A 27,538-nucleotide genomic window follows, 5' to 3' on the forward strand; every position below is an offset into this window, starting at 1 on the left:
GTGCATGTGAATTGCCCATAATAACATTTGTATTATTTTTATTTAGTTAAAAAGTATCAAAATACCAATACTCTTTTTAGTAGCGGAGCCGGTCCAAAAATATTGATATTATAATATCCCTATTATGAAGTTATTTAGGAGGAAGGACTCGGACTCCCAATTAATAATGGAGGAATGAATAATGTCCGTCTATAAACGTCTTAAAAAATGTATTTTCCTATTATATATGTAGTTAATGACAACACATATATATGATGTGTTGTCGTTTTAAAGAGTAGACAATTGATGCAGATACTAATACGACAAAATCACTCATGCTGTTAATTTTTAACAAATTTTAAGTACGTTTACACAAAAACGTGTATTATCATTGTACCAATGATAAAATATATAACGTAAATTAGGGGTGTCCGCAGGATTATATCTATATTTATTTTTTATTTGGGGATTGGGAATTGTTTTTTGGTTTTTGGATTTATTTATTTTTTTCAAAAAATCCAAAAATTCCCTAGCTTTTCATATATTTTGAAGTCTTTTTAAAAATAAAAATGTTAATCATTTAAACTTTATATATATAAAAAGATAAAAACTTTAAAATTATTCCCAAAAAGTATTGTTATTCGTTCAAATTTAGTCTTTTCTTAAAAATTTGGATCTAAAATTTGGGATTAATAAAAAAAACTCCTACCTCCAAAAAAAAAAAAAAATCCATGATGTAATTTTCATATAATTTCCCCCCCCCCATCTTACAAAAAGATTCTGGGTCTGAGTCATCCATAGTTATTCCAACCAGCCAACCCAATAAGTAACAGTCAGATCCTCCAATAAAAAAACTGAAATTACGACATTGTTTCATATCTTCGCAATTCAGAGAACAATTTTGATCAAAATTTTCCATCAATTTAAAGTAACATTACATGGGTCTGTTCAACTTCTATTGTTACAAATACAACTATTGTTGTATGTCTAATTATAACAGGGGAGCCAAATGTGGGCATTTTTTACAAGAAAAAAAATGGTAAAAAAAATTGCTTAAAAAAAAGGTAATCCAGGAAAATTATGCAGCAGAGCAAAAAATTACACATATTAATTTTTTTCTAAAAAATTTAATTTTCTGTTAATAGCTATGGATTTTAGATAAAAATTTCAAATCATTTTAATATTTGAAATTTGTTTCCAAAAATTTTATATTTGAAATTTAACTTTTTGTGTATAGCTATGGATTTTTGAAGAAAAAAAATCCAAAAAATTAAATTTTTAAATTTCTTTCCATCAAGATTATTTTTTTGGTGAACAATTATGGATTTTTGAAATAATTTATGAAATACAAAAAGTAATCGTGAATTGATCATTTTTACAACTTATTAATGGATTGGCTCTAGATTGTTTTGGTGTTGATGCAACTCATATCATTATATTATATTATATTACAATGCGTCACATATGTTTTTTCACAGCTCAAATCCTGCTCAGCCGAACGGAAATAATATAATTTGTATTGCAAGGATCTTATTACGATTTGTAGGTATAATTATGACTCTGGTAATTATTTTTATTTCAAAAAAATTATAGTAATTAAAGAAAAGTAGTGGAACTGGGACTTGTTTTTGTAATTCGATAAAAACTTCATAATATATCGTGTGTAGATTTTAGACTAAACCTGTTTTCGGGTTCATATTTTTATATCCTTGCTCAAAGAGTTTTTTCTCCTGGACACAGATTTTTGGGTCGGAAATTTAATTTATTTAGGGCTTTTGTACCGTTTCAAATATGATTCATACAAGGAGATTTGTAATAAATATGGCTTTCCTATATGTGAAGAAAAAAAGAAGTACAAAATTAACATGATAGCCCTGACAATTCTAAGAATGTTTGGCAGAGGATTAACTTAGCTGTCATGACGTTTCATTAAATAAACTACAAATAAGTACAAATCTTACTTCGTGTCTAATAAGCACAGAAGTAGGATCGACTCCGTTTTCGATCCTCAATTTGACTATTACTTCAACAAGGACTACCACATATAACAATAAATACTCAGCGTAATTTTACATCATTCATGAGGACAAATACAATTACTCTTACTTTACTCTTAGATGTTCTCTCCTTAAGAATAATTATAACAGCTATAGAAGATAAAATACACTGAAAAAACAACTACATTGAATGCTACTGCCTTCAATTCGTAAATTTCGGAGTTTCTTATTTACACCCCTTGTACATTTACTGGGTGCGCAAGCTATCTATGCCACCACTTTGATGCGCTCTCTTCGGCAAACGCAGGTATTTAGGCAGCTTATTTTTTTGTTAGATAGCTTGTTCAAACTTGGAGCAGTTGGAAAACAATGGAATCAATTAACGAATTAGTTGTACCAAATATTTGGAAAAGGCAGAGAGTCCGCACCAGGAACGACAGCATAACAATTGTTCGAACTCTTGGACTCAGTGAATCGTTTATTGGCAAAGGACGGAGGTCATATGGCTTTAAGACAGTTTTGACGAATTCATCTTGGAGGACTTGGGGCCTCAATCTCGCTGTAAATGAATAAGATTTTTTTTTTTTGTGTGTGTATAGAATACAATCAAACGATTAACCAACCAAACCCCCTGCAATATCAAAGACAAACCTATAAGTCAGATCAAGAAGGAATTCCAGGATTTCCCTAGGGACCAATTGGCGAAGGCCTATTCGCACTTTTAGTCTCATATGGCGACTATAATTGAGGCTGGAAGTGATTTTATTAAATAAAATGAAGTAGAATTCATCAAGCTTTCAGAATCTGGTTTTATTTTTATTTACTTTCAAAACTGTTTGGAGAGAAATTTGCGTTTGAAAAAAAAATCATTTTTGCAGCACAGATGGCTTGTGTAATGTGCATCCTGTAGATATATGTAGACGAAGCTGAACGAATTATGGCCCCTCTACACGCTACTCATTTCGTAATAAATCATCTATCCTGTATTAATTAATAGAGGAATTGAAGGTACATATTTCAAATCTTATGACCTACTTGAACACGGCCTAGTCTTGTAATTATACTAGGGTTATACACATATACAGAGGTATTTTTGAGTAATGTACCCAACAATTAAATGTCAAATTTTATCAAATATCTTTTTTGGCAATCTTTATTTCACTTGATTTTTTTAAAGGCAATGTATCATGTTTCTAGAGTACTCAAAAGTTAGGTATATTTTTCTACGTAAGTTTACTTGCAAATATTTAATATATTTTTTGCATTGAAATATGTAGAGTGCAATTATTTTTAACTACTACTACTACACTACTCATACATAGATGCATTACAATTTTTCACGCAAAAAGTAATTCAATATTGATGAATTGCTTTTGAAGGTCAACATTCCTCAGCTAGAGCGTGGACAAACTATTTGTTCATGAATGTTTGAGAATTGTGATGTTTTAAGACGTTACAATACAAATTACACTCAAGTCAGGTATTGGAGGGCCTTTTTGAAGCTCTGAAAAGGCAACCGAATTATCAGAAGAATTTAATAAAGCTCTATCACTAATGGTATTCCCAAAAATATCGATTCACCTCTGGGTTTGTCTTTTCATCCCTTTTAATATGAGGTGGATTTTTGGTGGATCATCTGAGTCCTATTCCTCTTTTGCCTTTTTCAATTTTTAGTTAAATAAGCTCTACCCTTTACCCCGATTGCGTTACTTTTGTGCGTCACTTGCCAAGTTAGATTGAGGATGCTGTTGTTCCTTGCCCAATCATTCAGGAAGCCTTTAGATACTTGAACTTTAGCTACACACGCTCGTTATTAAAAATAAGTCCTCAACTCACGTTTTATAGTATAGGGCTGTATAAAAATATGAGTTGATCTAAACTCCTTCGAAATGTCATCTATTTTTAAAACACTATCTAAATAGACAGTGATGCTAACCGATAGCATTTTGAGCATACTAAAAAAAAATAATGTTTTCGAAGTGAGTCACTTAGCTGTGATGACATTTCATTAGATCAACTATATGCAGCTGCGACAAGCGTGACTGTGTGTGAGGAAGAGGAGAAGGTAATTAAGAAGGGCATTGGCAACAATTACTCCGATGTTAATCCTCAATTAAATTCTGAGTCCAACCAGAACTTAAAATTAAAACTACGCAACAAATCATCAGAGTTACTCTCCGTTTTTATGAGCACAGTCCGGTTTTGTATATATCTTGTAGAGAAGGAAGTTCAGTCCTTAGGAATTCAATGATAATGATAACAGCTTCGGAAAAGAAAAATCACTCTTTAAGTTTCCAACTCCAAAACAACGGGGAGCAAAAAAAAAAAAGCAACCAATTATATGCATTGCATAATATATACTTTTTTATGAAGCACACGCTCGATGCTACATAACAAAACGAATGCAAGATTCCATAGATCAAAAATGACGGTACAAATTAAATTCATACATACAGACAAATACACTTTGCTTTATTAATATTTAATTTACACATAATTTGAATGTTTTATAAGTGCGACGAAAGGGGATTTCACGTTATTTCAAAATGATAACTAATTTGGTATTTGTGACCAATTAAAAATCTACATCGATTCTAGTGAACAATACAAATTGACATGTACATCAAATGCATGTAAAAATGTGTAAGGAAAGAAGGTTTGTGAGCTCATAACTCAAAGTTATTGAGAACTACGATTGACATCTAAGTGTGTGTCCTGGTATGTTAAAAGGCACGAAGGGTCAAACTCATTTACATACATTGATAAAAAAAAAAACAAGTATGGTATGTACTCTACAAATATATAATGCTTTTGAGGCTTTCTTCTCCAGCCCTCTTTGTATTGCCTTTTTTTTAATTAGGTCATGTATGTTTGTCAATTATGATTATTATTGCTTCAAACACCATTTTATGTCCATCATATTTGAATACATTACATGTTAGTCGTTATAAACACCATTAAAATATTATGTAGCATTTTATCTAATCGCAATATATGTTTAGAACAATTTTACGTGACGTTAGCATGGCTGATGTCGGCTATATTTGGGCACATAAACAACCAAATTTTATGAAAATAAAAATTATTTTTCATTCGGAGTAAGGTTAAAGAGGAATTACAGGGTGCAGAAAAAATCTTTACACTTTCAATCTAGAACTTTATCAAGATGTATTTCAAGCACCAGTTGTGCGTCAATAAAATAAAAATAACTACCATAATGTCTTGGCTAACCTAATCATCGATGTAGCTCCCCTTGGCCGAAATAGTGGCTTCCAGGTGGCTACGGAAGACCTTGTACCTATTGCAGATGTATTCCTCCGATATCACATGCCAATGCTGGTTGAGGGTATCCTTGAGGTTGTTGATACTTGGGTGACGAACAGTGCAGGCCTTGGACTCAACATGCACTCAAAAAGAAAAGTCCAATGGGTTGGCATCTGGTGAGGAGGGGAGTCAAATTTTCTTTGGCCAGAAAACCAAGTTATCCTTCAGTCACTTCTGGGCCTTTTTTGGACGTGTTTCCAGGCGCACCCTCCTATTGGAACACCATGTTCATGTCCGGATATTTGGTCTGGACCCATGGTAATATGGAAATCTCTGTTGGTTTCTTGCCAGCGTCCAAAAGTGAGCGGACTGAAATTCGTTGCCCACGTTCAGATGGTATTTTCTCGGCTTCTACGACACTTAGAAAGATCTTTCTCTTTTTTTTTAAATATTTGACAGAAACAATTTTATCGCATTCACATAAACTTTGATTTATGTTGCAAAAACGAAGTGTAAAGATTTTTTGGCCGATATTTCCGTGTATTTGGATTAGAGAATCCGGATTGAAGAAAAATACGCTCAAGTTAACGTTCTCTAGGATAATTTTTTTTTATTTTATAAAACATTCCCCATAGAGGAAACTGCAGAAATGATTAACTTTTTTTATTCCTTTTTTTTTGGTATCAACTTCATAGGAGTTCATGAGAATGAAGAATTTTAATGATAATTTTTGATTTTTATAGGTACATATCGTCAGTTGGCGCCAAAAAATATGTTCCATGTGTTTCTTTTCAAATTTATTTCACTTTGCTTTTCAATCAATACGAATTATGAGTGCTCTAGAAAAACACTTTCGCTGAAATATTTTCCTTGATGATCTGTCAAAAACAGGATCTAATCAAACACTGGTTGCCTTGAAATAGAGTTAATGTTAATGTTAAAGAAAATGTTAATCAAACAAAGAAAATTCGAATACTGATCTTTCTAAATTTATAATGTTCGATCTGCGGAAATATAATTAAATATTTCGAAATTGGGTATGTAAAAAATCCTTTGGAAAATCAAATGAGCCCTCTTATAAATGACGTCATGAGCTATAAGTTATATGTGGAAAATAAGTGCTGTATGATATCACCAGAGTTGGGCAGCCAACCATTTTTATTTTTTTTTCATAGCTCCGTACCAAGAGTTTGAGTGGTTTCGTATCTGTACCTACCTCCGTATCGTTTTGAAAATTTTGAATAATTAAATATTTATTTCAATAAACTACAAAAGTTGTGAATGTTTTAGGCCCAAATGTACAACAGAAGACAAGTTCCCTCAATTTTATTAAGGATTCGTTGAGAGTTAATTCGGCTCGTGGAGCTACTCGATGAGTTTTACAAAATAGAAATCATATACTGAACCCCCCAATAAAACTTATTACTCATCACTACATCTTATTATTAGAAGTTTTGAGAGATTAAACAAACACAAATATAAAGAACTACCATTTGATAGATAAAATGTAATTTTAGTAGATATTGGTGTGGTTTTAATTTTACGTAATCCGTACCGTGTATCCGTTTAATTTTTTCCAGATGGTTCTGTATCTTTATTATATTTTGGTCCCTTATGGATAGAGTCAAGCCCGGATAAAGGAAACTGTTATTTTTCAGATGAAAAGTTGACTATATCGGATTTTTCATATATCCGAAGTATATAAAAACCAAATTCTTTGGAAACTTCTTTAAATAACTCTATTTCAAGGCAACCAGTGTTTGATTAGATCCTGTTTTTGACAGATCATCAAGGATTTTTAGCATATATTTCAGCGAAAGTGTTTTTCTAGAGCACTCATAATTCGTATTGATTGAAAAGCAAAGTGAAATAAATTTGAAAAGAAACAAATAGAACAAATTTTTTTGGCGCCAACTGACGATATGTACCTATAAAAAACAAAAATTATCATTAAAATTCTTCATTCTCATGAACTCCTATGAAGTTGATACCAAAAAAAAAGGAATAAAAAAAGTTAACCATTTCTGCATTTTTTTCTTTGCGTTTCCTCTATGGGGAATGTTTTATAAAATAAAAAAAATTTATCCTAGAGAACGTTAACTTGAGCGTATTTTTCTTCAATCCGGATTTCATTTGAATGTATATTTCGATTCTATGTACATCTCAATTGGATGTTCAACTTGCTCAGTTGGTAGAATAATTCGATAAGATCGAATAAGATATTTTCATCACGACGTTATCCCATTAGTATTCTAAATTCTGTTGGTCAGCTGTCGATTTATTTTACTACTCATGTCCCTTAAGAGTATTTTGAACGTTTATGGATTGAACTCAAATTACCTCTTGTTAAACGGTTAAAAGTTCATTTTTTCAAACAACTACCAATTTCTTTCTAGAGAATTTTAAGGTTGAGTGTTAAGTCATAAGTATCATATTGTTTCCATTTTGGGGTATTTTTGTATGATACATAACAAAAATTAATTACTCACTTGATGGTCTGTTTTATATTTTTATTCATAACAATGTCGATCAGATTTTTTGCAAGCCTTGAGTTGACTTAAAGGTCAAGTATATAAAATTTATTGTAATTGAATAAGCTATGCTGGAGATTTATAGCTTATGAGCTGCCTCAATAGAGGGAGTCATTAAGAGAGGTTAAAGAAGGTTAAACGTGTGGCAGGGATTATATTAAAAACACATCATTGATGTAAACTTTTTTGCAGAGAAGGAAGGGGATTGCAAACTGAGACGATCATCATAATAATAAATAACCACATATAATATATTATATGTATGAATAAAGTTTGTATCATAATAGATTGTTTTTCTTCTTGATGAAAAATTCCTTGCGATTTTGAAAGAGATTCTTGATTATGACAAGTTGATTGCAAATTTGTTTGGAGTTAGTTCTTTTTATTATTTGCAGATAACTACGCTGCAGTACGTTACGTCTTGTATCCTTCATAGGAGGATCAACTTTTCATTCTGTCTACTAATGCCTTCATTTTAAATGCATTTTAAACTACTGTAGAGTAGTGTTGCTCAGTATACCGGTATTCTATATAGTTGTACCGGAGTATTAACACATTTAAAAAGTACCATACCTAACTCAGTGACAAATTTACATGCGCAGATAGGTGTCGGTTAAAAAAAAGCAACAATCAACAAAGTATTTTTTCCATAATGGTATAAAAGGTTACATCCTTGTAAAATCCTTGTTCCAATCCGTGGCGGACGAGACAATGTTGAGATTGGAACCTTCTTAAACCTGTCCGGAAGAACTGAAAGAGTCCAGAGGAGAACAAGTCTATGCTCCATGCCAAACTAAAAAGAAAAATTTTACCTTGATGTAAGATTTTTTTTTGACTTTGTTGGACACAGGGTTTGGCTTCCATGCTCGCCAGACTATCGGATTTACGGTCAAAAATTACGAAATATGCCAAAGGAGACTGTCATCAATACTTGCTACCGTTTCCAAGGTCGATTCGAGGTTTTTATTGACGCTAAAAGCGATTATATTAATGTTTTGTTATTTTTTAATCAGCTTTTATATGGTATTGGTTTTTATTAAAATCGGATAAATAGTTTAGGAGAGAATCAACATTTAAAAAAATTGTGTTTGATACTAAATAGAGGTCAGGGATTAAAAAAATATGAAATTTGAAGGTCACGCACTTTTTTTAATTGCTACCTAAAATAATGTTTTATTTTCTACATAATTATTCTTTTATTCTTGATGAGAGAACAATAAGTATAAAATATTCACTTGTGTGTGAAAGAAGAAAAGTGGTTGCTCTGAGGAATTTTTATGGAGTTATAACTTTTAGTCCCTGTTGGACTTGAAGTAGAATTGAAGATCGACCTGGGAGTAACTCCTTCCTAAATCATTGCTAGATATTAAGTGGGATTTGTGTTTATTTGCTTTATCTATTAATCTTTATATGATTCATGAAAGTTAATTTGACCCCAATATGCACCTGTTAAAAATAAATATACATATTTCAATTTCTAATTATTTCATTGTGACAATTAATTTTTACTACTTGAAGGGGAATTTGCAACACATCCAAGGGTAACTTGTTGATATAAATTGTCGAAGAATAAAAATGTAATTCAGACTTAATTTTGAGAAAAATTATTTACAGTTTGCTTTTGCGTTGACAAACCAAATGTTAATCATGAGCTTAAGTAAATTAACTTTTAGGTCCCTTATCTAAATTATGTAGTTACTATGTTATAATCATTCTAATTTTTGTCCTTCATATTTTTTCAGGTGTTGTCCTTCCACAAAAAGTGAATGATGATCAGCATCTCGACAATTTCCTACGATCTGTCGTCGATGAAATCAACGATCGAGATGACATACTCAACAGTACAACTCTTAATCTGCACATCATCTACGCGGATGAGGGATCACTTTATCAGACTTTTCATAAAGGTAACTATTTTTATATAGGTGTATAATTAGTAATTACGTACATATAATTCTATAAATGGTGATTTTCGTTCTAGAAATTCTAGAACGGTCTGAGACTGTTAACATTATACTAATTCCAAGGACGCCTGGAGGGGTGGGCTGGAGGGAACCACCTCCCCAAAATTAAAGAATGTTTTCTGTTTACTAGATTATTTTTTCTTAAGGACGAATAAATTTTACGCGGAAATAGGGATAAAAATTTTCAATTCAAAAAACTTTAATATTTGAAATTTAATTTTAAATTTTTTTGTCAAAATCTGTCGATTTTTAAAATTTTTTGAGAAAAGCTGTGGATTTTTTAATTTTTGTTCCAAAAGGTTTAGTATTTGATTTTTTTTTTTTTTTTTAATTAATTTAATGTTTAAAATTTATTTATCCGAAAATTAAAATATTTGAAATTTCATATTGATTCTTTTTGTGAACAGCTGTTGATTTCTGAAAAAAATTTAATATTTGAAGTTTCATTTTTTGAAATTTTTTTCTAAAAATTTAATTTTTTTGTAAACAGTTGACACTTTTTGGGAGTAGTTATGTATTTTTAAACTTTTTTTGAAAATGTCTGTGGATTTTTTAATTTTTGTTCCAAAAGAATTTATATTTGATTTTTTTTTTTTTCGAATAATCCAATATTTAAAATTATTCTTTCCAAAAAATTTAATTTTATGTAAACAAAAGGGATGTTTTGACATTTTTACAAAAAATAGTTATATTTGAAATTTAATTTAGAATTTTTTTTGTGAACAGCTGTGGATTTTTGAAAAAATTTAATATTTGAAATTTTTTTCCAAAAAATTCTATTTTTTGTGAATAGCTATAGATTTTTGAATTTTTTTTTCCAAAAAATTACAATTGGAAATTAAATTTTGAAATTTTTCCCAAAAAATTAAATTTTTGTATTACTTTGTAAAAATCTATGGATTTCAAACACAAAATTCAATTTCGTTTATTAAGAAATCCTAGAAAAGGGAGCAATCAGAATAAGATTATTTTTTTGTCAACATTATTGTTTATATTATTTAATTATTGAAGACAGAACGTCTTCTAAGTATATACCAAGCCTCTGAATTCGGTCATACCTGAGTCTGGACCGGTCTCGTAGTAAAATACGGGCAACACAGAAAAATAAAGTCTCAACATTAATAAATACACATTAAAACTTCCTTTTTAAGACCCTTGAACACATTTAATGTCTGAAGGACATTAGATAGGATTCAATTCTTATTCAATTCTATATGTTCCTTCAACTTCTCCCCTCACATAAATGTATTTTCTATACTAATAAATAGCATGGTGTCACTTATTATTAGACCCTTGAGATGAGTTGCTGTGTAGCGATGAATAAATACATATTACGTATAGTCTGCCCCATCAACACAAAAGCAATCTTAAACAGCAGAAAAATAAAAAAATGAACAATTTCTAATATATCTATTGCTTTACTTTGTAAATATAAACCCATTATAATTAATTGACTCATTTCGGTCAAATATGGAAGTTATATTCTAATTTCTGAGATATATTGAAATACTTAGTAACATTAGCTATAATTTTGAGCAGGATTTCTCAACCTTTCTCTTAAATTATACCTCTTATCATTTTGATATATAACTACGCACCTCTAATTTTTTATTTAAAATAACATAATAATTTTATTTTCCATTTGTAAATTACAACATTCCGATTTTACGCCTTCAAATTAATAAGCAATATTTTACAGATATTTTAATCTTATTAATTCAATCTCTGACTTTGTTTTTTGATTTGCTAGTTTATCAATTCGAGTATGTATTTTTTAGATTGCACATTGAACATTATGTTCAGTTGTTTTCATATTTGATCTGTAGTCCCTGTTTTTAATTCCGAACAGTACTCGAACAGTAGATTCTGCAATTATAGTCTACTACTTTAACCCCAACTTTAAAAATTTCATTTTTCACATACAAAATATGACTTTTGAAATCAATGCATATTTAACGAAATTTATAGGGATGTTACATTGGAAAATAAAGATTAAAAACTTATTTTTGTTTTATTTTACTGAAATCTTGAATGTAGTCCCTGAGATGGGTAAATGTATCCCTGGGGTTACATTTACCAATATATGCCAATATAATACAGACTCAGTTTGAGAAAAATAATATTTGCTTGTTTTTGTGTTGACGGGCGCATAGTGGAAAAACTCTTTATTTTTTTTAAATGTAATTAATTCTCACTCATGCTGCGACTAACTTCCTGCTGTGAGTCTTTGCATTTTTCAAATGATTATTATTAATATTATGACTGCTCTATTTAAACCTAGAATTTATATAAATGAAATTGTAGTCCGTGTTTTTATAAGAAGTATCACTAGATTTAGATTTATAAATTGGTGTCTTTTTGAAGCCCAATACATCCTTGAAACGAGGAACGCATAAATAATTGATTTTTTGTCATGACTAAAGATTTTATATTAATATAGAAAAGTTTCTCTGTATGAATGTTTGAATGAAAATAAGGCATTTTTGATCTAAGAGATAAAAATATAGTCATGTTGATGAAATATCGCAGTCTTTTTGCATGTAGCATCCAGTGTGCGTACAGAGTGTACTGTATATAGCGCTCCTAGAGCAGGGATATTCTACCCGTGGTCCGAAGGCAGCATTGCGGCTCGCTTCAGGATTAAGGGCAGCCTGTTACTCATTCCCACTTGAAGTGGTATTTTTGAGTAAAATTGTCCGAAAATCAATTAACCTTTGGAACGCGCATAATAAGTACAAACATTGAAAACTATTTCCCAAATAAAGGAGTTTTTTGCAAGATATGTGCAAAAAATCTTAATACATATTTAATATATCTTATTTTTCTTAATATACCATTACGAAATTTAAAAATAATAAGCTGATTAGGTTTTGTAAATATCAATTACAAAAATATGTCAAAAGAAAAAACTGAATCATTTATCAGTTTATAACTATCAATTAATCAATTATTTTGAATATGAAGCATCTCTAAACTTGTTTGAATGCCTTTATATCTAAATTTTTAATTATTTTGTTGTAAATTATTTGTATAAATGTCTTGATAAAAATTAAAAACTAAATTTACCAAAATTCAACCAAAATTGATCTTTTTTAAACGCATTTTTTTAAATTGAAGTATAAAGTCTATTTTATAAATTCAACTAGTACTAGGCCAAATCTTTTGAGGTAGAAAATTTTAATGTTCCTTTTCGTGTACTATAGCTTAAATAACAATAATGAATATAGGGTTGACCTTCATTTTGTTGCATAGTGTTAGCATTAGTATATTCAAAACTAATAACACAAACTTAAAATGACTTTTTAAGTGATGTTATTTGCTCAAATCCCTTTTAAAATCCTTTTATATTCAAATTCTACATAATACCCATCAAAAAAATGATTGAGAGATATGAGATTGTAAAAACATCATTACTCTAATGTATATAAGAAAATATATTTTGTTAAATATTGGGAAAAGATGCGCTTGGATGATTGAAAAATCAGATTTCATATTTACATATGAGTAAGTGATAAATGTCAATTCTTTATTTTAATGAAACTATATACGATAATATTTTCTATACTGAGAACATAAATTATAGCGAAATATTATGTATGTATACTTTTCATAGACGCACTGATAATCACGTTTTCGTGTAAATCAATGACTGTAATGAGCGAATGACACATCTTGCTCATATATTATTGTTCCCCACTACACCTAAATAATATAATACAATGAAGGGTTGTGTAGTTTTTTAATGATGATGGGTAAACTTCCGTACTTTTTTGACAATTACCTCCATATTAATTTATTAATCATCTATTTTTTTTCTTTTTCTAGCCTGTGAAATGTTCAAATTTCGAGCCATTAGTATTCTTGGATCCAATTCTCCACAAATGGACGACGTGCTTTCCTCCACTTGTTCCAACTTTCAGATCCCATATTTATCCATTCGTCCAAAATCAGACCTTGATTCTCCGGCACTAAGTATGAATAATGTTATTTTTACAATATGTATATTTGACTCGTCAATATAAAAAAACAATTTTAAACAGAAATTTAAAACAAAATACAATTTTGCAATCTATTACTTTACATCATAAGATATATAATGATATCAATATTTCATTTATCTATTTCGTCAAATATTGACTATATATTCAAATTTCTGGATAGACGAAGGTACATAAAAATATTAATTATGGTGTAAAGCTTTCACTTAATATAAAATACTTTGTGTAGCTTCGATATGACCTTTCAATTAGAGTCTATCATAATTTGATGCCATACAATTTCTATATTTATATAAATTATATTTCAGGATTTCACGACCTTTATATACAATTAGTGTTTTGTCAGTTTTTATTTAAGACTGAACACTAGAGTCCAGTCCAGTTTCAGCCCTGCATATCAGTCACAAATTTGGTCCTTAATGACGTCAATCAACTTTATTTATTCATGTGTTATTATTTCTATTACTGATAGTCTTAAGGACCGACAATCTTAAGGATCTGTCCCAAGAGCTGATAGGACTGGGCTGAATTAATAAGGACTGGCAAAACACTATGTGAAACTTTTGGTGAATCCAAAGGATTTATCTAAATAGTTTTGTAATAAGAATATAAATGTAAGATAATATAATTGAGCGTGTTGAGCAAGGAAATCCAGCCTTACTTTTCTGAAAAATCTTTCCACCTTGTTTTGGTATTGACGGCCCACATATACATACACATAATTACATTATTTGATTATTAAAAAAAGTAAAATTAAATTACATATAGAAACACACATGCTTTTCTATAATTCCACTTTTCGCAATTATTTTTGTGACAAATGAAGAGATTGTTATCTATAATATTTACGTCTAGACTTGAATTACACGCGCAATATGTAAATATTCTCCAAAAAGGGGTTGACATTTATAGACCATTGTCATTAATTCCACAGGGAAGCAATTAAGGGGGGGGAGGATTTGGTACAAATGAATTGAATACAATAATCGAATTTATCTATGAGCTCAAAATCCAAAACTTATCTCAGTTTTTCCCACTGTCATATGAATTCTGAAATATCTGGAATTATAGTAATTCGGGACCATTATCGTTCAGAGTTATTTTTTACCCTTAAAGCAATCCCCAAATTAAAAATAGGATTAATAAAACTTTTTTAAAAGTGATTTTTTTATTTTATTCTGTATCTTGTTCTGAACTCGATACATTTCCATTTTTAGTCTGAAAAATGATAAAAAACGACACTTTTCTTTAGACCCTTAAAACTTATTCCTAATACATAGTGATGATGAATATCATAGCTTATATTATAGATAAATATTCTATATAAAAAAAGATATATTTAAAAATATGGATCTCCAAGGGTTTTTGTTACACTATGGATTACTAATATCCCAGAGATTTCAAAATTCAGATGACTGAAAGAAAAACTGAGATCAGTTTTGATTCTGCCCTCAAAGATAAATTCCTGTTTGGCTTGAGTTCATCTGTACAAAATGAGTGTTCCCCTGTATTATCTTAATTGATTGTTCAACCGTTCATTTTTGAGAAAAAATTCCATTCTAGTGTTAATTATCTAATTTCTTTCCGTTCATTTTGAAAGCCAAATAACGACCACGTGACTTGCCCAAATTAAGGTTCTTACAAAGACGTCGATTTTGAGATACTACCGATGACGTGACTGAATCATTTTTCCTTGTTATGTATGCAATAGGTCCCGAGTAAACTAAAGGTATATATTATCTGGAAAGTGGTGTGATCAGCCTGGGGTAATAGAAGTATAAATTACTTCAGGGTGCTGGTGTCTCCTTCATATGATAATGATAATTATCGTTCAGGGAGTTGTATTATTTTGTCGCAATACGGTGCACTCTCTGTCACCTTATATAGGTACAAAATAATAAGTAAACAACGACTATGCCCTATTGTTTCCTTCAGAATTCAGCTTTTGAATTAATGGAGGCTGCGTAGTTAGTTAAAGATTAATTTTCGATACCCTCAGCCCCTCTACTGAACAAAAAGGTGTTCTCATGGCCAACGAAATTTGAACAAAAACTAATGACTTGGTCATCGTCTTAATACTTGATTTTAGCTTTAGTTTTTTTTTTTTTTTTTTTTTTGGGGGTATATGATACCTTGGGATGGAGAATAATAGAAAGGAGCAAAGAAATTAACTTTGTTGAAGAATTTTTTTGTTTTTTAATTGTTCAATTTTTTCCGCTCAGGGATTCAAAAATGAGCGGAAACTATGAACTAATTTTGCACTCAATATCCCAATCTGTTTATAATAATAATTTTTAATTATTTTCCCATTGACAGAGAAATTTTCCCTTTCCCTTGCACCAAGTATGCAACAAATTTCGAGCCCAATCCTTGCAATGGGCCAGGAATTTGGTTGGAAAAAGGTTGGGATTGTGTATCACAAAGACACTGGAACCCTGGATCCTGGAAAACTGACTGAATATTTCCAAAAACTCGATATTCAACCCTTTATCTATGAATTGAGATCATCAGATATACGAAGAGGCTTGAAGGATCTTCAAAATCAAGAAGTGGACGGATATATCGTGGATATTGATGAGAAATACATACTCTACTTCTTTCGTCAGGTAAGTTTTGGGCCAAAACATGATATTTAAGGATAACCAATTTTTTATTTACCAAAAAGAGGATATTTGTCTTAATGAGATGGGGATGAATATTTTGAAATCATAATTATTAATTTTTCTGGTTTTTGTTTCTTAAAAAAAGCTAATTTGTGTTTCGTTTTTTTTTTTTTTTTGACAAAAGATCTTTTGAATTTTAAATTTTTCATTTTTAAAGCAAATATTTTGGAATTTCGTATTTCTTGAAATTGAATGATATTTTCTTTTTAAGTCAGTTTTTAACATGCAAAATTTGTTATTCGTAAAATTGGATATTTCATGAATGTATAAAATAGTCCCCAGATGCCTTGGACATTATGTAAAAAGAGAATATGGCCTGGGAAAAAAGAAAAGGTATGTCACCCTGAATAACAGGGACGTCCACAGGGGTTGGGATTTAATTACTACACTAAAGATTTTTTTGCTTTTTACTAGAAATCTAATATTGGAAAAAAATTTTAAGAAATTTAATATTTGAAAGCTCATTTGTAAATTTTTGTATTAGCTGTTCACATAAAATTAAATTTTGCGGAAAAAAATTTTAAATACCTAATTTTTTTTAAAAAGAATTCAAACAGCTATAGGTTTTCCCAAAAAATTAAATTTTTTGGAGAAAAAATTCAAAAATCCATAGCTATTCTAAAAGAAATAGAAAAATTATAATAAATTTCAAATATTCCATTTTCTAATAAGAAGCAAAAATTCCTTAATTGGGGGAAGGGGGGGCTAAAGCCCCTCCAGCCCACAACCTGCAAACGCTCTTGATACGTCTAAAAAATGCTTGAGATTTACAACTCTGAATAAATGAATGTTCGTCATATGAATGATTTTATTTCTTGTATATTTTTTTCTATTTTAGGCTCTGGAGTCCGGGATTGTTCATTCAGATTCTACGTTTATATTTACTTCATTGGTATGTTAATTGACTTGTCCTTACTATTCAAGAGATATTTGTTTGTTACCTTTTTTATATCATATGTAATATTGCTGGTGGCCTTTATTTCTTAGTTAATTGTTATTTATTTATATAATTATATTTAACTAGTTGGAATGTCAATGCAATAACAATATTTTTATATATTCTATCTAGAACATACTCAGAAAAGAAAAGGACTTTGCAAATCAAGTCAAATTAACTGGAGCCAAAATTATTGGAATGTCTTCTATTGATCGAGAGGTAATAATACATTTCATTTAATTTTTTTACTATAAATCAGCCTTGATTCATAATTATATCGTATAATCAAATCATTAGGCTCTGAATGGAAAAACAAATCAAAACATAGACATTGAAAAGGGATTCTATCGAGATTCCATTATGGTGTTCGCCAAGTCATTAGAGAAGTTTAGCTCTCTGACCGAGACTACTGAGCAAATTGATTGTCAAGACCCTGAAGCAACATTTGACGCTGGAACGGATTTGTTTCAAAGGATGAAAAATGTAGGGAGAGGAAGACTTTTTATGATTCCTTTTTAGTACAATAATTAACATTATTCGAGCAATTAATCATAGTAGGAAATAAATCAATTTATTAACCCTCGTTTAGTCCAACTTATGTAGATTAAATTACACTCTACTCTATTTTTCATCGATAAGTAAGGATGTCGATGTATGTGAGAATATTTAATAAGATAACTATATGAGAGGTTGGATTATTCCTTAGTATTATAGTTGCGTAATATTAAATGTTATGATTTACATTGTTAACTATTGGTAGTCATTTAATTTACTAATTATACGATTCATTTAGGTTGAGTTCACGGGTGAGACGGGACACATTTCCTTTGATAATATTACCAATCTTCGAAGAAATCCTATATTGCACATCTATGAAATGCAATCCTCTGGTAATTTGACATATAATTAAAGTACCATTAATTTAATTCTATCATCAATTGACGTATTTTTTTAGGATATATGAAAAAAGTAGGGAAATGGCAGGACTTTAGAGGAAGTCCATTGGAAGGCCTTACCTTCTATGAAAATCCTTATAAACTCACACAAGCCAAAGAATTCACTCAGGAGGAACCTCTGCGTGTGGGAGTGATAATGGTAGGTTTTTAAGACTTCTATTATACAAAGGAATGTATGTATCTATTTTCGTATTTGTATCTTAGAAATATGGAATTAATTCAACGGAACATAGAGTCAACTCCTATTTTGATAAACTAGTCTTTCAACTCATAGCCAAGAGTTTGGTGGATAAGCACAAACATAATTTAAATGTGTCGTTGCATTACTACCATCCAAAGTTACACTATGATTCTCACAAGAGTGAGGATAGGATAGCCAAGTTCATAAAGCGAAAGGTAGATCATTTGTGGATTTGAGTGTGTAAAGTTACTTTTTCAATTTTTTTTTTTTTTAATATAAAACAATTGGGAATAAAACCACTGGCAATTGGGTTTGTCTATCAAACTGTGATAAAATAATGAACTAACGATTATTAAAAAAGAGGCCTCGTGAACATAAAAGTATAAAATATTTGACGATTGCATCATGATGTCAATAAAAGTTAATATATAATTCTGCTTACATGTTTTTATTAATGAAGAAATAATTAAATAATAAAACGTAACACTTTAAGTAATTAAACCCATAAAAATACGATGCAATAAACGGATCTTTTTTATCATTTGAGCTCACGAAACCTAATAGCTACTTAAAAACTCACATTTATAAATGAATAATTGTTGCAAGGTTGTATTCAGACGTAAATATTAAAGTAATGCTTTGGATTTTAAAAATCTTGCAAACATCCACCAAGGAATATTATTATATATTACTTTATTTATTGGTTTTTTCGCAAGTTTAAATCGTCTATGAATCACGTCGTTACATTTATTGGATGGCAATACCTTTCATACGAAAAGAAAAAAAAAGACACAAAATGTGTTAGTAGTAGCCATTTCTGGGCACATTCTTCCCAACTATGGAATTATAATTCGAAACTTTCATGAGCGAAAAAAAAATACTTGTACCAGCTGTAGAAAATGTACTGAGACTTGCCTCAGCATAGTTATTAAAATACTCATAATTGATCTGGATGATGTTGGTAATAGAAAATTATATTTTTTACAATAACAATGCACATTCATTATGAATCTGGCCTCCATCAGCCTCAATGACAGCCTCCAATCCCCCAACCCCCTGCACACATTGGCAACGTAGTCCTTTTTCATGATCCTCCAAACGATGGCTGACCCAACAAACTGTGGCCTTGCACACGTTTATGGCCTCTATGATGTCCAAAGTGGTTCTCCCGGGGCGGAATTGCCTATAATGGCTCTTCTTGCCTCCAATGCTACATATACGGAATTTTTGTTTACAACATGTACATCAATCAAAAGCTCAGAATCTATGCTATTCAAAAACAATCAGAACTTTAAGGTTTAATAAACAACACCTATTCAAAAATGTTTTTTTAGAAAGTATCATTACTTTTTCTACACCTGGTTTATCAGCGGCGTCTGCAGGATAATATTTTTTTAGGAGGGGGAGAGGAAGACTTGGTTTTTGGAATTTTTGGATTTTTTCCAAAAATTTGGAAAAGTCAAACACGTGCTTAGAAATGGAAAATATTTATAAGAGCCCTACTTAATATTATGAATGGCAAACCTTCACAACAAAAATGACTTACTAATTTTATTTGGGTGGTACTTTCTCTCCTGCAAGGAAGAAATATTTAAAATCACAGAAATTTATGAAAGATGGAATAATGTAGTTTTGAAAATATAGGGGTGTCCATAGGGGGCGGACTAAAGAAGCTATGCCCCCCCCCCAAAAAAAAAAGGAACTTTTGTTTCTTACTAGAAAATTTAGTATTTGAAATTTAATTTTTCAAGTTTTTTCTAAAAATATTAATTTTCTGTTAATAACTATGGTATTTTTGAAATTTTTCTCCAAAAATATTAATTTTCTGTTATTAACTATGGTATTTTTGAAATTTTTCTCCAAAAATATTAATTTTCTGTTAATAACTATGGTATTTTTGAAATTTTTCTCCAAAAAATGTAATATTTGTAATTTAATTTGTGAAATTTGTTTAAAATATTTTCTTTTTTTTTGAATAGCTGTGGATTTTTGAAATTTTTTGTCCATAAAATTTAATATTTGAAATTTAATTTTTCAAATTTTCCGTGAATAGCTATGGATTTTGGAAATGTTTCTCCCCAAAAATGTAATATTTGAAATTTTTTTGGAAAAAAAATTAATACTTGAAATATAATTTTTTCAAAAATATTTATGTTTCTGTATTTTTAAGGGGATAAAATCCAAAAACCAAGCCCCTCTCCCAAAAAAAATGTAATCGCCTCTGTAATATACAGGGTTCTTACCTATAAATATTCAATTCCCAAACACTTTTTTACGTGTACAGTGTACACGTATGATAGATATAGAATCTCATCTTAATTTGTACAACTTGTATTGAGGGATAATTATCGGTTCATAGAGTGACACCGAAAAATATGATATTATTAGTGCTGAAAAGCCTCTAATTTTTATCCTTAGACAAAAGTGGCTATACAATTTTATAAATCGTAGAGGCTGGTGACTATTTGTTATCAAGGGCGTTTCTAGCTTTCATTAATTGTGAAGTTCAGCCCCAAGTTCTATATTTAACTATATTAATAAAATATATACTGTGTTCAAGTTGCAACCAAAAAATGAGATGAATAATTTAGACCAAGGATTTTCAGTACTCAAGATCAGGATAATTGATAATGGACATATCAATGGTGTAATTGTCGACTATTTTTATACAAATTACTATAATATATGTAAGTATTCTGTAGCACATTATAAAGTTCAAATGCCCACAGCTATATTAGTCATAAATACATAGTAACCATATAATTTTAATAGATCAAAATGAAATAATGTTAAAAATTAATAGTTGTTAATTTTAATGACCAATGATTCAATTAAATAATGTATTTTAGGACGAAGAAATAGTAACTAGCACAATATGCTGATACAAGTTACAACTTGTACAGTCATTGCAACTTGTACACAACATGTATTTGATATCATTTTGGGGCTTGAATCCCCAAAAAAAAGAGACTAGCGACGCCCTGGTGTATCTGATAATTAATCATCCAATTTTTTTTTTCTTTAAGCAATGTTATCAAGTGTATTATTTACTATTTATACTAAATACATACTGGCGAACAAACTGTTGGGTCATTCGCCCACTATTTAGACTTTGTGGAATAGTTTTATAATAGAATATTAAAGTTGTGTGACTATTACGACACCATTTTTTAATGTGCCCCCCCCCACTTGAATTTGGTACATTTTTTTGTTTAATTTTCAGAAGAAAAGGTTGCAATATACAATTAAGCTTACAACAGGATGTTTATAACTAAGGGCAGTAAAGAAAATGGGTTCGAAATAGTTGGTCCTCGATTTTAAAACAATTAAATTTTAGTCTGCGACTGCGGTCTTGACTCAAACATCGATTTAAATTTGTCTAGAAAAATCATTGAAACCATAGTCATAAAAAAATGTGTGTCGTACGGAGTCTCAACTATAAAAAATACTTTTAAAGAATTTAATATGAAAATAAGGGTTTAAGACAAAGAAAAAATTATATAATGTAAACTGTACAAATATTATTTGTGTATCGTTTTCTGCTAATCATTGAGTAGAAAAAAATCTCAATTTCCTAATTAAAATGTGTTTTGATATAATATACATAATCACTATCAAATACATATATTTTAATGAAACTAATTTATTTGTTTTTAAATAAGTAATTTTCCCTATATTTCAATGGTTTTAATTTAATTTAAGTACTTGGTATATCGTTATTTTTATACACATTTTCATGTACTTTTCAGGATCTTGATCTCATATTGGGTCCTTTTGGTTCCGATGACGTTTATAATTTTGAAAATAAAGAAAATATGGGACTCAAAGTCGACACTGCAGTTTATCAAAGTCCCGTTCCCTTTTTAGTATCCAACATGACTGAGTTAACCATCAATAATAAGGTATTTTGTACATTACATTATATATACATCAGAATTAAGCTGACATTTTTTGAAACTCCCTTATTTTGTAAAAAAAAAAATGAATTAATATTTTAACTACTGTTTCTTCATTTAAAATATATTATTAGCAAAGAAAAAAAAATAGTTATGTACACTCAAACCCCCAAAAAATGTCATTTTATGACATTTTTCTAAATTTGTTGGGCATTTGCTCAAGGTAAATATTAATAGTGATGAAAATCGTGCGTATTTTGGGCTTAATATAAAAAAAGAAACTGAAAATCAATATGGTGTCTTGACATTTTGAAGAATCTTTTGAAGGAGAGCATCTTAACTCTCATGATGTTTCAAGGGGCTGTAACGAAGGGAGATGGAATTAAAAAAGGACATTGGCAATCATGACTACAATGTAGATCCTCAATTCTACTCTGAGTCCAATAGGGACTTATAATTATAACTCAGCAAAAATCTTTAAGGTCACTATCCGTCTTTTATGAGCACATACGAATACTCAATCGAGGTTTGAATATAGTTGAATGTAATAGAAAATGAGGTTCACTACTAAAAAATTAAATAATAATCACAACAGTTTAGGAAAAGAAAATTCATTCCTCAGATTACCAATTCCAAAAAAAAAAAAAAAAACGGGGAACTAAAAATACAGCGAGTTTTCATCACTAAATATTCATATATTTCAGTGTAATTGGCCAGATGTATTAATTAGGTACATACATAGTACTTGTTGAGTGCGAGCCTCACTCTAATATACCATTTATCTATTTGTGAATATCAAATGAACTCAACTTTTTTTAATAGGGTGAAATTTCTATCACTTCAATTCTAAGTTCTTCACCTTTCTTTTGGTTGAATATTGTGGGCCTCTATTTCATTTCGGCTATTCTCTTGTTTGGAATAGTTCGTTTAAGTCCTTACTCACGAAGAGCTTTTGAAAAGTCACAAATGATAACTATCTTAGGAGATTGTTTTTGGTTCCTCCTCCCTCCTGGCCTCCCAGCCACCTCACACAAAATCAAAGTAAGACATTCTAATTTCTGCATATGCAATTTTTCTTAATATCCTTTGCTTTCTTTCCAGACTCCTTCTAGTCGAGTTTTCATATTAACTTACTTTTTATTTACTGTGGAAGTATTCTTCATCATTGCAATTAGTTTTGTGATGAATCTACAGCATGCTTCTCGGGCCTCCGCCATTCTCTCTTTCAAAGGTGAAAAAGTGGTAAGATTACATACTTGTTTTTCTTTGAATTCGAATGCATAGAGTTACAATTTCCCTAACTAACACGTCAACTTTTTATTTCAGCCCGATGATGTTTTAAAAATTGAAAACGGTCTCTACACGGAAGGCCGCTACGTCCTCCCCGAAGTAGAATGGAGAGTCATTTCCAAGCATTTTGAGCAATGCTTGATTGAAGAGAAAAATACAGATGAGCTTATAACTTATAGAGCTATTTTCCCGAAAGGATCACGCTGGGCAGCTAACTTTTCTCGGGTATTAGAACAACTCAACTCCCAGGGGAAATTAAAGTCCTTGCAAGAGAAGTGGTTCTCAAAAAATCATGAGGAGGAGGAGAGTAATCATCGTTGTGTGGGTAGTGTCAATAACACACATATTGATAAACGTAAGTTGTCTGTACCAAAGCTATAAGCCCATGGATCGAAATGCGCCTGTTAGCTTGGTCTAACTGAAATCGATATTTCCATGCAAGATGCCACTTTTTATTATATGAAAGTGATCTCACTTAGGGCCGGTCTTAAATAATGTGGGGCCGTATGCAAAACAGGTTGCGTGGTGCCTTAAACAGAATCCGAGGTTGGATAATGATAATAATTAGTAACGGAGGTCAAGGCCGGTTTTAGCGTTAGTGGGGCCTGGAGAAAAGTTAAATGTGAAGCTAAAACTATTTTCCTTCTCTCCTTTATGAAAATTTGAACATAAAAAGAAATTTCTATAAATTTTCTCAAATGACCTTTTTAAAATATTTTTTTTTCTACCAATCACACGGCGTAATGTGTTCCCACTGCAGGTCCAGTAACCTAATGCCGACCCTGACGTCATTTTATCATTTTTTGTCATGATTAATACAACTTTTTCTTCCCTATGTCAATTCAGCTAATAGAGCTGATTAACGGAGGTGGCATAGTTCGTTATAGAGTTAAGGTGGATTATCACATCTATCGTGCGTGTACATTGTACACGTTTACGTGTATATATATAAATATATTAACTCTTGTTAATTGATAATAGGAAGTCTTTTTAAGATAACTCTTCTCCCGATATCATATATAAAGGTATATATAGGAGTACTGGGCTGTCTGCAGTGGTTGGGCTGGATTAACTGTACCCCCCCAATAAAGCAATTTTTGCTATTTACTATAAACTTTAATATTTGAATTTTTTTTCCGAAAAAATTTGATTTTCTGTGAATATTCATAAATTTTTGAAATTTTTCTCCATAAATTTAACATTAAAATTTTTGAGTTTTTGTTAACAGCTATGGATTTTTAAATTTTTTTTCCAAAAAAAATTAATTATTGAGAATATTTATGGATTTTTGAAATTTTTCTCCAAAAAATTGATTTTCTGTGAATATCTATGGATTTTTAAATTTTTTTGTTAACGGCTGTAGATTTTTGAAATTTTTTGTTAATAGGTGTGGATTTTTGATTTGTTTTTCTAAAATTTTAATTTTTTTTTTTTCACAATAAAATCATAAACCTGTGGATGCCTCTGACGTATACGTTTACACTCGCAATATATGTGTTAAGCCCCCCAACCCCCCCTTAATACCACGGAACTATATAGCTGGACGCACATTGCACTAGCTATTGAATAAAAAGGGGAAAGAGAGTTTCTCGTTTTTGAGCTGTTGGCAACTACATACTACTACTTGGATTTTTTTACTACATATGTAGATATAACATAAAATATCAGCTGTAGGTTGAATCTCCTTTTTTTCTCCTAATGCTTATTCAGGTATTTTATAGGTCAGTGAGTAATACTCGATGAAACTTGAAGCGGCCAAAAAATTTATCATATAGCCGAGTATTGATCTCGTGGGATTTGTTTCGTTCCTTGGTTTATAGCTTAGGACCTTCTTTAGGATTCCCTTTTTAAATAAAAATTATATTATATTATTTAATCTGATTTTCAGCAGATATATTATGGATAACCCTTGGAATAGGTTATGTTCTTGCTGTCATTATTGCACTATTAGAAATGTGCGTATATGTGTTCCATGCGCACGATGCACATAATCCGGATCATTATAGTCGATCCGAACTGATCTCTACAGAATTTCATAAGATTTTCGAATCCAAAGACTCAGATATTCATCATCGTGTTGGAGAAAGTATGGAGCGCTCTCCACCAATGCAACAGCGTTTCCTCACTACGATGTAAAAGTAGAATTACAACTTATTCTATAATTCCAAAGAAAAACCATAAAAGACGAAGAAGAAGCGTTATTATATACATAAATATATATTATAATTTTAATTTTAATCATAGACTATATAGAGAATTTATGAATAATACGATGATTGTCAGTCTCAGACATTCTAATAGACCTTGTATGTGTGTTACATGTACTTTTGATGGTAGACTGAAGAAAGAACGACATAAAAACCATCTTATTCTTCAACCATCTACATATTATACATACATACATACAAATACCATAAATACAACGTGCCCTTATTTTATCTCACAACCTTTCCCCCAAATAAAACCAGAGAAGAGGGACTCAATCCGTTGGTAGAAGGTAGCCAATTCCTCTTCCCGACTATGGAATTATTATTCAATGATTGGCAGAAATTGTTCAATATAGCTTAACCAGAGCTAATTCCAATTTAACCCATCAACGTTGTCCAGAACACTGATGAGGGTAAAAGAAGCAAAAAAATCGTCAACTTATCAAAACAAAAAAGTGTATATTTTTGTGTCAGTAGTGAAATAATGGAGTGACTTATCTAACTTATTATATAAAAAAGAGTTTACTGATGACTTAAAAAACTGTATCTTAATATTATGTCTGCATATTAATCTTCTTTTTTTTTTAATCATGTACGATGCATATTATTTAATTAAAGAATATATACATTGCATACGGGTTCGTTTGTAATTATTACAGCTACACCTAGTAAGTTATTGGGTCCTTTATTGTCGATGTAAAACTCATTATAATTGGATAATATTATACAGACTTGGACATGTCATAATTTTCCATTCATTTTTGAAAAAAGTCCAATGAGGCCTTCATTCGCTTATTTCTTTCCGTTTATACATCTGTGTTCGTTTTTAAAGGAAACGACAATTTTGTAGGCGGGTTTTTTTTCAAATTTTGTACGATACAAAAAAAAGTGATGTCATTATTTAAAATAAGGTATACAATTTTTATTTGTGAATTCATAGAGATTGTGTAGTTACAAGAGCTGGGAGCGTGGCATTTTATTAAATTCCGTATTGATACATCAGGGGCGTCTGCAGGAATATATATATTTTTCGGAAGGGGGGGAGGGGAACAATTATGTTCTGTGAACATAATTGTTCACAGAAAATTAAACTTTGGGGGAAAAAATTGAAAATTTATTAAAATTCCAAATATTAAATTTCCAAATAAAAGCAAAAATTTCTTAATTTGGGTGTGGGGTATACAGCCCCTCAACCAAACCCCTGCGGACAACCCTATTCCGCTGGTAGTTTGTTATAGAGCAGTTCATGATACCCTTAGTATTCTGGTGGCCTATTAAAGATTGAAGATTAATTTTGGAGTAAGACAACCAAAAAATGAACAAAAATCGATCATAATATCAACGTTTCGTCGCATAAGTTTTAACTCCAGAGGTTGGTAAAATATGTATTTAGGGAATGATCTTGTCTGGTAGTCGTATTGCATGTTGTATTGAAATAAAAAGAACTATATATTTTTAAAAGTAATCCATTGAGCAAATCTCTCTTGTCTGATGAAGTTAATGACTCCGTAAAATGGATCTTTATAAAATCTTATTTCATATTGTTGATAAAGGTTTAACCATTACAAGAAAAGAATAAGAGATTTTCCTTAATTATTCAAATTTCCCGGTCGATAATTAATCAATCTCTCAAATTAAATTGTATAAATCTAGTCATTTTTATTTGAAATTACTT

General features: G+C 30.3%; 1 protein-coding gene across 2 annotated transcripts in view; it reads left to right on the forward strand.

The window, feature by feature from the left end:
• Nucleotides 1-26,525, forward strand: part of LOC121114064 (glutamate receptor ionotropic, kainate 2) — a 60,281-nt gene extending 33,756 nt beyond the window's left edge. The window contains exons 2-15 of one of the 2 annotated variants that reach the window (XM_040707898.2): nucleotides 9,514-9,678; nucleotides 13,561-13,707; nucleotides 16,050-16,339; nucleotides 17,235-17,288; nucleotides 17,466-17,552; nucleotides 17,631-17,816; nucleotides 18,127-18,223; nucleotides 18,289-18,428; nucleotides 18,494-18,685; nucleotides 22,220-22,372; nucleotides 23,189-23,407; nucleotides 23,468-23,608; nucleotides 23,693-24,011; nucleotides 25,548-26,525. In XM_040707898.2, coding sequence (XP_040563832.1) covers nucleotides 9,514-9,678; nucleotides 13,561-13,707; nucleotides 16,050-16,339; nucleotides 17,235-17,288; nucleotides 17,466-17,552; nucleotides 17,631-17,816; nucleotides 18,127-18,223; nucleotides 18,289-18,428; nucleotides 18,494-18,685; nucleotides 22,220-22,372; nucleotides 23,189-23,407; nucleotides 23,468-23,608; nucleotides 23,693-24,011; nucleotides 25,548-25,792 — 2,435 coding nt within the window. In that variant the 3' untranslated portion in view covers nucleotides 25,793-26,525. Of the gene's footprint in view, nucleotides 1-9,513; nucleotides 9,679-13,560; nucleotides 13,708-16,049; nucleotides 16,340-17,234; nucleotides 17,289-17,465; nucleotides 17,553-17,630; nucleotides 17,817-18,126; nucleotides 18,224-18,288; nucleotides 18,429-18,493; nucleotides 18,686-22,219; nucleotides 22,373-23,188; nucleotides 23,408-23,467; nucleotides 23,609-23,692; nucleotides 24,012-25,544 lie in introns of both variants that reach the window. The other variant, XM_040707897.2, reaches the window with a different exon arrangement.
• The last annotated feature ends 1,013 nt before the right edge of the window (nucleotides 26,526-27,538 follow it).

Source organism: Lepeophtheirus salmonis, chromosome 3, assembly GCF_016086655.4.
Source record: "Lepeophtheirus salmonis chromosome 3, UVic_Lsal_1.4, whole genome shotgun sequence".
Classification (NCBI taxonomy): domain Eukaryota; kingdom Metazoa; phylum Arthropoda; class Copepoda; order Siphonostomatoida; family Caligidae; genus Lepeophtheirus; species Lepeophtheirus salmonis.